Raw genomic sequence first — 14,207 nt, 5'->3', positions numbered from 1 at the left:
CAGTGTTCTGTGTATGTCCTTTTTGTGTTTTGTATTGATTCAGTTTTGAATTTTTCATTGTATAATTTGTCCTGACTGTCCATTGCATTCACCTGTGTTCACCTCCCCTGTGTGTCTCTGCCTTTCTGTTCACTTGTATGTCACCCACCTGTTGTCAATGGCTGGTTAACCCATGTCCTCTTTGTTTGCTCATTTCTTGTTGGTTCCTTGTCAATGTCGGGTCAGTGTTTGGTATGCGTCACAGGTTTGATTCTCCGGCTTTTGGTTCAGTTTGGAATTCCTTGCTTTGGTTTGCACTTTGTCTTGGTCCCCTTAATAAAACCTTTTAGTACACCACCGTTCCTGGCCTCCCTGTTCTCCTGTGTTTGGGGCCGTCCCCTTTTTCATGTCTGCACGCCAGTACGACAAGCAGATCAACAGAACAGCTCTGCCTGGAAAGCTGAAACTGTGGTGCTTTCAGTTTGGGCTGCTGCCTCGTCTCATGTGGCCAATTTCCATCTATGAGGTCACTATATCCCACGCCAATCGGCTGGAGAGACTGGTGAATTCGCAGGTGAGGAAGTGGCTTGGACTGCCGAGATGCCTGAGCAGCATTGGCTTGTTTGGCAATGGAGTTCTCTCCCTACCAATCTCAGGCCTGACGGAGGAGTACAAATGTGCCAAGTCAAGACTGGAGATGACTCTCAATGAATCCCGGGATCCATTCGTCAGAGGTGCCGCTCCAACCCTAGCAACGGGGAGGAAATGGAGGCCATCTGCAGCAGTTGCGGGGGCAAAGACCGCCCTCCGACACCGGGATATAGTGGGTCATGTCCAACATGGCAGAGGTGGCCTTGGGTTGGAGACAGCAACACCCACCTGGCAAAGGGCTGCCCCAGCTGAACGGCGGCACATGGTGGTGGAGGAAGTGCGCCACCAGGAGGAAGCAGCCAGATGTGCCACAGCGGTCTCCCAGGCTCAGCAAGGCCGCTGGATGAAGTGGGAAGGTGTGGAGAGGAGGAAAATCACGTGGGGCGATCTGTGGAGCATGGAGGCCAATAGGCTAAGCTTCATCATTGGAGCCACATATGATGTCCTGCCCTCTCCAACCAATCTACATGTCTGGTATGGAGAGGACCCAGCCTGCCTCCAGTGTGCAGCCCCGGCAACCCTCAAACACATCTTGGTGGGTTGCAAGACCAGCCTTACGCAGGGAAGATACTCCTGGCGCCACAACCAGGTGTTGAAGTGCCTGGCTGCTGAACTCGAGAGCAGGAGGGTAACCACCAATGCCTTGCCTCTCCAGACTACAGTCCCACAGAAAACAACATTTGTTCGGGAAGGGGAGAAGAGAGGAACCAAGACATCTCCTCCGGATCCAGGCCCACTGAACGCTGCCCGGGACTGGGAAATGCGGGTGGACCTCACCCAGAGACTCACCTTCCCACCAGAAATTGCAACAACCAACCTGCGCCCCGATCTGGTCCTCTGGTCCAAATCCTGCCGGCGTGTCTTCATTGTTGAGCTCACTGTCCCATGGGAAGAGGCCATCGATGAAGCATTTGAGCGGAAGAGGCTGCGATATACCAACTTAGCAGCTGAAGCAGAGGGGCGGGGCTGGAGCGTAAAGGTGTGGCCGGTGGAGGTGGGCTGTCGAGGCTTTGTTGCCAAGTCCACCACAAGGCTCCTGAAGGAAGTAGGGATTAGGGGGCAGGCCCAACGGAAGGCAATTAAAGAACTTGCCACTGCAGCGGAACGGAGCAGTCACTGGCTGTGGCTGAAACGTAAGGATGCAACATGGGCTGCCAATTGATCGCGTGGTTCCACCTTGCGCCACACACCCGGGGCTGATCATCCTGTGGTGGGCCAACCTCTGCAGAGGGTGTCTTGTTATAAGTGGCCGAAACACCCAATGACGTGTGGGGCAAACAACTGATGATGTGGCGTGCAGGTGGCACCACGTGATCCTAGCCAAATCCCACCCCATGTAAGACGATATCTCCAATCTCTGTCAATTGATGTGCTGAATATTAGGGATATTTAACACCTAGTCCTATAAAGAAGTCAGTCCTGGCCTCCCTGTTCTCCTGTGTTTGGGGCCGTCCCCTTTTTCATGTCTGCACGCCAGTACGACATGACAAGAGGGACATAATTCCAACTCAGGAACTATGCAGCAACAATGTGTCATATTTAATTAAGTGCCATGTGCAGAGAGACAAGACTAAAAAGTTATGTTCAACATTAGTCTATTTTACTCATTTCAAAATTATACTTGTTTTGCAAACCTTAAAACCTGGCATTGTATGTACGTGGCTCTCGAGCCGCATGCAGCTCCTGACCAAAACAAATGTGGTTCTTTTAATTTCTATTCTCTCTCAAAAAACACTCAAATTCATCAGGGCCCATTAAAAATAAATGCAAATTCATATTTAAAAAATAATTTGGCAGATTGGATTTTTTTATGCTGCTTCCGGCATAAAGTGTGTTTCTGTGACACAAACAATTTAAAATGTTTGCTCTCTGTGTCTAATTTGTTCGCCACCCCTGACATAGTCACATTGTTGCTTTCAAATGTCCAAAAAAAACTTCAACAAAATCAGAATGGTATGTGGTTATATTTCACCACAGTTACACACTGGCATGCTCATAATGTTTCAAGTAGTTTTGCCGGCATTGAAAAGTTGTAATTCTGAACATTAAATTATGGCACCTCTGTTGGGAAGTTCAGTATATGACTAGTAACAAAGTAGAGAAAACACTAAATTCAAACACGAATAAAAGTGGAATTGAAATACTAAATGTGCCAAATGAAACCTCAATTGAAGCCATTAATAGATGCTCCATTAAACATTACAGCTGCGTTTGGAGAGTGCGCAGGACTCATTGGATTACGACACACTTCAAAAAAGGTCTAGAGAGATTCATGGGGAAGTTTGGGATGCGTTTCTGATTGCAACTTATTTTACTGGAACAAGATGTACATCTTTCAAAACATTTTTTTTGATTGATGGGAGGAATGTCTCGAGTCTTCTCTGGCTTTGATGTTCTTGTTTTTTTTTTTCAAATGAGAAAAATCTGAACTTGCAGTGGACTCATGTCTTGTTACACTTGCTGTAATAGCTATAAATACTATTGTCAATCCATCTGCGGTAGTTGGAAACAGCAGTGTAGACTCCAGGAAACTGGGCATCACCACACCCATTGCCCCATGATACTAAACCATGGATGAGGCCATCACATACCAGTGGCCCTCCCGAGTCTCCCTAGACCGTAGGGAAGAGGAAGCAAAAAATGCAAATATTATATCAATTGTAAAGGTAAGGCACAATCAAAGTGAAAATTAGCATCTATTATTGATTACCGTATGGTAGGACTCCCTCACTATGAGCTGTTTCTAGCATTGGGTATATATTGTGTATGTAAATTATGTTGAAATCACCTATTGACAGCAATGTACATCCAATCCATTTCAACTATAAGGAGATGGACACGATCATTTGATCGAAGAGTTAGACTATGTGAGGTCGCAAGAGCCTGCTAGTACAGTATACTATATTTAAAACCCATTGCAACACTGTTGCTCCAAAATTATAATGTTACATTGTTGTTTACTATTTACTACATCACCTGTTAAATAATGACAAACTGTGGCACTCATTAGGCTAAATAATACAAAATAAAGGTGAATACAGAATTAACTTGCAAATAACACTTGAGTATGCTAACATTGTACTCAGCTGGTAACTCAGTCTTTATTAACTATCATGTTACATTTAAATTGCAATTTGGTTTCATGAAACTATGGCTGTGGGTGGTGTGCAAATTGAGAAACCTCAGTCTGGTCTGTTGTATTTCCAATTTTGGATTTACTAGCTACATAAAATGCAAATGTGTTCTCAACTGCTAATTATTCGAAGAAGCCTTCTTTTCCAGTGAGTCCAAAAAATCTCATTTCCTTGTGTGACTCATTTGCAACTCAGTTGCAAAAAAATAATTAAACCCCTAAGCCAGTTGGGCCAGAAGGCAGGCTAAAAAGTGTTTGTTGGAGGGCACATGCCCTTATTATCCTCCAGTTCGGCCACCTACAATTGTGGTCAAATGTTAACATACACCTGTGAAGAACACAATGTCATGGCTCTCCTGAGATTCCAGTTATTTCTACAACTTTGATTTTTCTCGTATAGAGTGATTGGAACAGATACTTCTTTGTCATAAAAAAAACCCTTCATGAAGTTTGCTTCTTTTATGACTTTATTGTGAGTGAATAGAAAAAAATGATCAAATTTGCTGGGTCAAAAATATACATATGTGACAGGGTGAAGTAGTTGATGTTATACATGAGTGCAGGTGTTAAGTTAAAAAGGGACTCATGCCGCTAGCATGCGTTAAACACGGGGCGATGACGTAATGATTAACCAATGGTCATAGACCTTGGGATAGTATAATAACGGGCTATTCAGACATTTCTCTAAGTTGGCTTTGAAATACAACAAACAACCTGTCTGATTATTTCACCCGTCTTTTAAAGGTATGTTGCTTTGTTTTGCATAACGATTGAGTGTGAGATGTGCAAGAGGCAATCGTAGCATGTGAGAAAGAACGTAATGCTTAGTGATGCTTGTTAACTTTTTTTTATGTTTTCGCGTAAATGTGCGAGTCTCGGGTATTGTTTACAGCAAGCTACCTTCGGCCGCTGGTTATTTACTTTTTCATGTGTGCGAGTAAATGTGCGAGTCTCGGGTATTGTTTAACGCGAGCTACCTTCGGCCGCTGGTTGTTTACTTTTTTTATGTGTGTGCGTGAATGCGCGAGTCTCGGGTGCATTGTCTACAGCAGGCTACTTTCGGCCGCCGTTGTAAGGGTAGCATAATAAGTATGCAGTATATGACGGCCGGAACAAAAAGGTAACAAGTTACAATACTCATAAGTTATAATCGTTTATGCAGCAAGTACATTGCTTTGGATTATAACGGGTTGTTAATATGTTACTATGTATATATTTGAGTGTTATTGTATATTATGTTTTGTGTGAATTACTTGATATAACTAAAGTTGGCTTTGAAATACAACAAACAACCTGTCTGATTATTTCACCCGTCTTTTAAAGGCGAAATACCACCTTCTACCCGTGAAAAATCGCGGGTACAACATTTTTGGAGGCACCGCTGGGATTGCTGCTTTGATGACCAGTATTCACAACCTGACTACTGAATGCTGAGCCAGCAAAACCTAAACCACAACCAGGACAGACAGTGAGGAGAGGTGTTGTGGTGAAAAGGGACGTGAAGTTGGCAGAGTACTCGTCATCTGAGGCCAGTAGAAATCATCAGAGAGACGGTAAAAACGTGCCAGTTCAGTGTTCACTTTCGCATCATAAACCAAACTCCTCCAGTGTTGAGAAAATGGAAATGGAACGGAAGCAGTTACGCCTAGAGGTATACGAAATGTTGGACAAGCTAACAGTTAATGACCTGTTAGAAATATGTGATTTTCTGAACATAGAGAGTCCGGAATGCACATCACGAGTGCCATTGTTCTGGCACATTAATAAACACCTGGAAAGGAGCGAACTCAAAGACGAGGACCAAGGTATGTCTGGGTTGTTAGAATTAAAAGAGGGGATAAGGATGTTGTATGAAGACAGAAGACTGGGGTGGCAGAGACTTTTTGGGGTAAAGCAGGCAATAAATAGTGAACACTTGGCCTCTCTTGAGCGCGAAAAAATTCTCAAGAGGGACCTTGAAGCCATGAAACAAGAACAAGCTAGGCATAATGGAGAGAGCGATAAGCAAAGAAGAGATTTGTTGGAGCAGCCTTCTGCGAGAAATGAAGCTATAGAAAATCTGCAGTACGAAAATGTAGAGTTGAAGAACCAGCTTGACAAAACAGTTGGCTGTTTAGCAAAGGCAGCAGCAGATGTGGAAGCAAAAGAATTGAAGCTTTCATCTTATGAAGAGGAAATAGCCCGACAGAAAAAACTCTTGGCGCTAGAAAACTTGCATACTGATGAAATCGTTCAATCTAAAGATCACATCATCAAAAAACTGGAAGAGGACATATTGCAACAGAGAGAAGCCTTTCAGAAAAAGATTGACCATCTTGAACTTCAGTTTGAACAAGCTGAGCAGCAGAAAACTGATGAGATTAGCGTACTGCAAGAAGAGAAAATGGCTCTGGAGAAACAGGTGGACATGTTTGTTGTGGAGAAGGAGAAACTTTTTCAGACCAAGCAAGCAACAGAAAGAGAGATTATGGCATCTCTCCAGAGGGAGGAAGTACTGAAAGAGGAGCTTGAATTATTGAAGCTGCAAAAAGTTACATTCTTGAGAGAAAGGGAACAAGAACAGGCGAATGAGAGGTTAAAGATAGAATCAACTAGAGCTTTGACCCAATATGGTAGAGACACTGACAAGTCTCCCCTTGAATGTCAAAAATCTAGTGAATCAATTCCTACTCAACAGACAAAGACGAGTAGATTCCCAAAGGTCAAACCAAAACCAGACAACCTGACACCAAGAGGAAGACCTGGGAAACTCCGTGACTTCTGGGAAGATACAGTTCACACAGTGGTGAAGCAAATGGGATCTGGACTACTAATTTATGAAGTTAGGCCAGGAAGAGGTAAAGATCGTTCCAGAATTCTGTACAGAAATCTACTAATGTCTTGTGAACATTTGCCCGTTGAGATAACACCAGAAGAAGGGAAAATCGGCACGAGGACGCCGAGAAAGAAACAGCAGCCGGCATCTCATCAGGAGTCAGACGAAGAAAGCGATGACGAAGATGACTTCCACTATGAGCTACGCCAGCTAAATGAGAGAGGTACCCAAGAGATGGAGCCGGAGCACAGGCCACTGCCTGTGGACCAGACACACGAAGTGAGGGGCCCTGCTTCCGGACCAGTACAAGTAGAAGAGGACCATCAGCTGGAGGACCTGCCTGGTGAGGGAGCAAACCCTCATCTTGAAGGTCCTAGTACTGAACAGTTCTCAGAGACTTCCCCGCCAACCGCCGTGACGGAACCTGAGGCGCTGACTGATGAACGGCCGAGAAGGGAGAGACACCCACCACGACGTACGACCTATGACCATCTTGGAATCCCCTCCTGTTATAGTACACAGTCACCGCAGGAGCGGCTAACTGTTTACCCTGCACCAGGAGTGGCCCCTTGGTTAGTACACCTGCATCCATATTACCTGCAGCCACCTTTTTTGTTTGGACTCCAACAAGCTTGAACCTACAAGGACGACGTGCATGATGCGGTCATGGACTGTCATGGACTGTCATGGACTGTCATGGACTGTCATGGACTGTTATGGACTGTTATGGACTGTTATGGACTGTGATTACTGTGCCATCCAGTAAAACGTGGACCGTACGAGTTGTGGATTATATTTGAACTGTGGCCCGGGCCGCCTGGACTGTAATGAGCATCGGCTCACCAAAGTGGAAATGTTGGGGAGCATATTAATGTCGGGACGACATTTGTTTTTGTGGGGGAGAGTGTGACAGGGTGAAGTAGTTGATGTTATACATGAGTGCAGGTGTTAAGTTAAAAAGGGACTCATGCCGCTAGCATGCGTTAAACACGGGGCGATGACGTAATGATTAACCAATGGTCATAGACCTTGGGATAGTATAATAACGGGCTATTCAGACATTTCTCTAAGTTGGCTTTGAAATACAACAAACAACCTGTCTGATTATTTCACCCGTCTTTTAAAGGTATGTTGCTTTGTTTTGCATAACGATTGAGTGTGAGATGTGCAAGAGGCAATAGTAGCATGTGAGAAAGAACGTAATGCTTAGTGATGCTTGTTAACTTTTTTTTATGTGTGCGCGTAAATGTGCGAGTCTCGGGTATTGTTTACAGCAAGCTACCTTCGGCCGCTGGTTATTTACTTTTTCATGTGTGCGAGTAAATGTGCGAGTCTCGGGTATTGTTTAAAGCGAGCTACCTTCGGCCGCTGGTTGTTTACTTTTTTTATGTGTGTGCGTGAATGCGCGAGTCTCGGGTGCATTGTCTACAGCAGGCTACTTTCGGCCGCCGTTGTAAGGGTAGCATAATAAGTATGCAGTATATGACGGCCGGAACAAAAAGGTAACAAGTTACAATACTCATAAGTTATAATCGTTTATGCAGCAAGTACATTGCTTTGGATTATAACGGGTTGTTAATATGTTACTATGTATATATTTGAGTGTTATTGTATATTATGTTTTGTGTGAATTGCTTGATATAACTAAAGTTGGCTTTGAAATACAACAAACAACCTGTCTGATTATTTCACCCGTCTTTTAAAGGCGAAATACCACCTTCTACCCGTGAAAAATCGCGGGTACAACACATACAGCAGCGCTAATATTTGGTAACATGTTCATTGGTCATTTTCACTTCAATTGGGCGCTTTTGGTAGCCACCCACAAGCTTCTCGCTAGCTTCTGATTGGATCGTTGACCACTCCTCTTGACAGAATTGGTGCAGTTCAGTTAAATTTGATGGCTTTCTGACATGGACTTTTTTCTTCAGCATTGTTCACAAGTTCTTAATGGGGTTTAAGTCAGAACTTTGGGAGGGCCATTCGAAAACCTTAATTCTAGCCTGGTTTAGCCATTCCATTACCACTTTTGATGTGTTTTGGGGGTCATTGTCCTGTTGGAACACCCAATTGGGCCCAAGATCCAATCTTCGGGTTGAAGACTGGGTTATCTTGAGGAATTTGAAGGTAATCCTCCTTCTTCATCATCCAATTTACTCTTTGTAAAGCACCAGTTCTATTGGCAGAAAAACAGCCCCACAGCATAATACTACCACCACCGTGCTTGACGGTAGGCATGGTGTACTTGGGGTTGAAGGTCCCACCTTTTCTCCTCCGAATATATTGCTGGGTATAGCGGCCAAACAACTAGATTTTTGTTTTGTTTGACCACAGAACTTTTCTCCAGAAGGTCTTATCTTTCTCCATGCGATTTGTAGCAAGGGTTTCCTTCTTGCATGGCAGCCTCTCAGTCCATGGAGATCCAAAAAACGTTTGACAGTGGACACTGACACCTGTGTTCCAGCAGCTTCTAATTCTTGGAAGATCTGCATTTTGGTGATTCTTGGTTGAATCTTCACCCTCCTGATCAATTTTCTCTCAGCAGCAGGTGATAGCTTGGGTTTTATTCCTGATCGTGGCAGTGACAAAACAGTGCCATGCACTTTATACTCAAACAATTGTTTGCACTGTTGCAATTGGGACCTGCAGCTGCTTTGAAATGGCTCCAAGTGAGTTTCCTGACTTGTTCAAGTCAAGGATTCGCTTTTTTGAGATCCATGCTGAGCTCCTTTGACTTTCCCATTGTAGCGTTTGTTCGCGTTTGCATCCAACGAACCCTATTTAAATGTCCTCAAAGAAGTCACTTTTTCTGTTAACCCATAATAAAGTCATGTAAGAACCAAACTTCGTAATTCTTTTGTGGGACAAAGAAGTATCTGTTCCAATCACCCTATCAGAGAAAAATCTGAGTTGTAGAAATAACTGGAAACTCAAGAGAGCCATGACATTATGTACTTCACAGGTGTATGTAAACTTTTCACCACAACTGTATGGTAACAGTTATTATGTATTTATGTGAGCTATGATGATAACAGGGAAAGCTGTAATAACAGTCATTTACAGGATTTGGACTCGGCTCACTTTAGTTTGCCAATCATTTTGACAACTGCCTTTAAGATGACACTGATTTCTGCTCACCTGACAAGCATCCTTCCCACCACCACTGTATCCTGCACATATCATGTTTTCTGTGATGTTTCCATTGAAAGAACCACTGCTGTTGCATTTTTGGGAGGAGATGATGGGCAGTCTGACTGTGCGCAGAACTGAGGGTATCAAGCCCCCACGTGGGTTGGTGTACCCCCACCCAGACACGCGGCACAGCCTCCCTTCGACAATGGAGGCACCCTGCCAAGCCAGCAGGGCGATAGAAACAAAGCTGTTCAGAACAACTGGACTCCTCAGCTGTAGGGAGAAATTCAGTAAACTATTTAAAATTCTGAGGTTGTCATTCTCTGCGTGGCTTTACCTTTATGAGCATGATGTCATTGTCTTCGGTGGCGCTGTTGTACTCTGGATGCGGCAACAAAAGCTGGGGTAAGAGTTCTTGCTCTGTACCCTCATAAATGATCAGAGAGTAATCCCCAGCCACGATCATCATTTTATTGACTCTGTGGAAAGCATTGTTACATAATACAAACAGAATTTGCATAGATGAGCTCAAATCTGGCTTGACATGGATTAGTTTATCATTTTAAAAAAAAGAACAAAATTCTGCTAACCCGATATCACAATGTGCTGCTGTGATTACCCAGTATTTATTTATTAAAGATCCCCCGCAGAAATGTCGACGATCTGTTGTTTGAATTGACACAATGTACTTGATGGAGTGCGGAACTGGGGCAAAGCCTCCGACAATACGTCCCTGTATGGTGTCTTGGCCTGTGACATCATTCAAAGAAATTTAAAGGTGAGTCCAGACAGAAAATTTACAATTCATGATGTTTTTACGGCAGCTGTCCTAGTGATGAGAAGTCAGCTCAGGGACATGAGCAGGGTGATGAAACCCAAACTCATCTTGGAGTGACTCTGATTAATGCTGCCGTGCTGACGTTACCTGCCTGATCCACTTTAGTACCAGTGTTCTTTTGTCAATAACCAAGAGTGAAGAATAAAAGAAGACTACAAATTGATCAAATCAATGAATGCTACCCAAGTGACACATACATACATCTCAAAACTGTTCTGCCCAAACTTTACCAGCAAGTGAAATGTCCAACAAGAGAGGGTAAAACTCTGGATCATGTTTACTTGGACATCAAAAGTGCATATAGAGCAATACCTTGCTCACACTTGGGACAGTCGGATCACATGTCTTTATTCTTGGCCCCAGTTTACACTCCCTTTAGCGGACAATCAAACCTGCAAAGGTGAACCATTATCACATGGCCTGACGAAGCCTGAGCACCCAGGCACCCTTAAAAATGATAAGAGTAATAAAAAATGAATGTTTTTGATCAAACATGTCAACCAATTCTGCCCCTTTTCATGTAATAATTTTGATAATTTATGGATTTTGATGATACTATGACATCTTCTATGCTTAACTACATTTATCTCCATCAGAGAAAGGCAGACTACACCCTAGACTGGTCGCCAGTCAGCTGCAGCTCGCACAGAGTGACAAACAATCATACGCACTCACAACCATACCGCCACCAGCAGGAATTCACTCCATGCCTGCCCGCATCGAAGTTAGGGGAGTAAACCTCTACACCACAAAGCAATCAAAATAACATTGGTATGGAATAGTTGCAATGAGTGTGTGGTAAATGACAGGAAAGATTAAAAAGAATAATTTTAAAAGAAATAATTGAAAATCACCTTTTACAAAGTCATTTCACACTCTTGCATTCTTACATAACTGTTAGGGCCAGGAACTGTGATGCTGCTCTTCTACTGGCTTGGAAATCAGATACAGTATTCTCCCTAATAGCATCTTAAATTGCATATGTAATTGCTCCATTATGGGATTTTATTGTAAAACTGCAAAGATTACATTTATAAACTCATTCATTCATTATTTTTTTGAACCGCTGAATCCTCATTAGGGTCATGGAGGGTACTGGAGACTATCCCAGGTGACTTTGAGCCAGAGGCGAAGGACACCTTGAATCTGTGGCCATCCGATCACAGGGCACAAGGAGATGGACAACCATGCACACTCACACCCATTCCCGAGGGCAATTTAGAGTATCCTGTAAGCCTACAATGCATTTTTTTTTAATTTGGGAGGAAGTCTGAGTACCCGGGCGAAACTCACGCAGGCCCAGGTTGAACATGCAAACTCCACACAGGTGGACTAACCTGGATTTGAACCCAGGACCCCAAAGCTGTAAGGGCGACGTGCCAACCACTCCAACCACGCATTTATAAACTTATTTAATTATTTTCTTCCCAAGAGTCTCTACAACAAAAAATGTTTTGAATACTGAACCAGTATAGTATTTAATGAAACGCATGTTCCAGCCTAGCATGTTGTAAATTTCTATAACCTCATTAAGTAACATCTCTATGTAACAGGACCAATGCATCCAGACTCTGTCATATCGAGAGAACTAATTTGAAGTCGGTTCAAATAAAACAGGATTACTTACAGCTGGTTGGAAGACTGTTCCAAAGAATGCAGAGCAATATACACATCAGGTCCATAGTGGGACAGAGTTGGAGTATTTTGTCAGCGCACTACCTATCTAAGGCTAATTCCCTACACTCTCAGGTTTCTTCTAGTTCTTATTTCAGTTTCCATGGTCACCTCTATATCTGGAATTTGTCTGCAATTAAAGTTTCAGCAGTATCACACCCATAGCTTATTGTCGTTGTCATGCTTGAACTATTACGGGTATCGAATGAAGATAATTATGCCCTATATTGGTCAATCCTTTTGAAAAAGACCTGAGTTGAGGGCATTTTGAAGATGTTAAAGCTGTTTAACATTTGTAATCCTGTGTAAAGTGTCAATTTCAATTGAACATTCATCTTCATTGATTCATCTTTCGCTTCATCTTCATCTTATCCACTCGAGAATCGTGGGATGCCAGAGCCTATGGCAGGTTATTACGGGGAGTGGGTGGTGTCCCGCCAGAATTGGTTGCCAGCCAATTACAGAGGAGACACAACCACTCACAGAGAAGGACAATTTAGTGTTCAACCAGCCTACCAAACATATTTTTGGGATGTGGTAGAAAAACGAGAGTACCTGGAGAAAATCCACACAGACGAAGGAACAACATGCAATACATTGGAAGGCCAAAACCCAGGCATGAACTCTTGATCTCAGAACATTGAAGCATATTTGCTAACCACTCTTCCACCATGTTACATAGTGTTTAAACTAATTTATTATATTTCAGCTCTCAATGACTCAGTTAAAAAAAACATGGCTATTTCATATCAATACACTCTTTGGTTTATATGTTGTGATTACATTTAAAACTACAATATAAGAGTAAATGATCAGTTGTCTTTTAAAATAAATGCTGTTGTCCGGAAAACTGACGAACAGTTGCCAATATTACACATTAAGGACGTGTTAATTTCTTAGTTAGTAGACTGGTTGATTCAATTTTTGAAGAGTCCATGAGTCTGAACCTAGAAATGACCTTGGAAAAATCATTATTTGACACATGACAAAGTGAAAGCTGTGCTAATAGAAGAGGAATTCTGTATTTCAATCCATTCTCAAACTTGGACAACATGTTGTGTGTTGTATACAGAGAAATAAATCATTTATTCCTTTTCCATACCAGTTATCTTCACAAGGGTTGCAGAGTTGTAGAATTTTTTGCCAGAAAATCGCAGAGCACAAAAAAAGGGACAACCACTCACGTTCACAATCACACCTTAGGACAATTTAGAGTGTCCAACCAGCCTAACATGCAGTTGTTGTTATTTTTTTTTTAATATGGAAAGAAATTGCAACACCTAGAGAAAACCCACACATGCCCGGGGAGAACAAACTCTGGAAATAACTTTTTTTCTCTGCGGCCCATGACGTTGGTTGCTGGGGCTAAATGCATTGTTTCATTGTTGTACTGGAAGGATGCAACTTTTATTATTTCAATGAGTTTAAGCAAAAACAAGGTGTCGGGTGCACTTCGGTAGTGTCCCAAAGTTCGGGAAAAGTCAAGAAAGTGTCTTCATGGAAGGGCCCCTCTTATATACTGTACAGTGTACACAATAAATGGGTTTCTATGCAGTGAGCTGCAATTTTATCACTTGTCTGAAAAAGCCTTCATTCCCAGTGCATATTAGGCACCATTGGCAATGTGCCATCCGCACAGTGTGCTGAAGGCTCGCCAGACCCAATGGCGATGCTTATTGCATACCAAGCACCATTGGCTTTGCTACAAAAAGAAAACGAGAAAAGTAGGTGCAGCAGAGTTGAGAGATTGAACTGGAAAAAATTATACTTGCTGTGTGATTGGGCTGGAGACTATTTTACTGAGCTGGTACACTTTCATACTTGAATGTCAATTATTTATTTTTCTTACGCCACAGTGCCAAGTGGTTGGTGACCTGAGGGTAGGGGACCCCTGGAGGAACTTGTTCTATGCCAATATGCAAAATATACAGTATGGTAAACGAGATCTGATGAGATCTGCTTAGGTGTGTCAGTTTTATTCTTCC

At 42.9% G+C, this 14,207-nt stretch overlaps 1 protein-coding gene across 1 annotated transcript; it reads right to left on the bottom strand.

Annotated features, from left to right (window-relative positions):
* Positions 1-3,071: 3,071 nt before the first annotated feature.
* On the bottom strand, positions 3,072-12,230 carry LOC144197930 (trypsin). Its single transcript, XM_077718672.1, has 5 exons — positions 12,176-12,230; positions 10,301-10,460; positions 10,048-10,189; positions 9,717-9,983; positions 3,072-3,242 (listed from the first exon to the last, which is right to left on the bottom strand). Exons 1-5 carry the CDS (start codon positions 12,228-12,230, stop codon positions 3,072-3,074), a joined length of 795 nt encoding a protein of 264 aa, XP_077574798.1.
* Positions 12,231-14,207: the final 1,977 nt, after the last annotated feature.

This window comes from Stigmatopora nigra, chromosome 1 (assembly GCF_051989575.1).
Source record: "Stigmatopora nigra isolate UIUO_SnigA chromosome 1, RoL_Snig_1.1, whole genome shotgun sequence".
NCBI classification, from domain to species: domain Eukaryota; kingdom Metazoa; phylum Chordata; class Actinopteri; order Syngnathiformes; family Syngnathidae; genus Stigmatopora; species Stigmatopora nigra.
Note: the sequence above shows the minus strand (reverse complement) of the source record. Positions and strands in the feature narration are given on the sequence as shown.

Coding starts and splice junctions, on each gene's coding strand:
- LOC144197930 (XM_077718672.1), bottom strand. CDS start 12,230: ATGGACCTGATGTGTATATTGCTCTGCATTCTTTGGAACAGTCTTCCA. Junction 10,461..12,175: donor GAACAGTCTTCCAACCAGCT/GTAAGTAATCCT, acceptor ATGATGTCACAG/GCCAAGACACCATACAGGGA. Junction 10,190..10,300: donor GCAGCACATTGTGATATCGG/GTTAGCAGAATT, acceptor TGCTTTCCACAG/AGTCAATAAAATGATGATCG.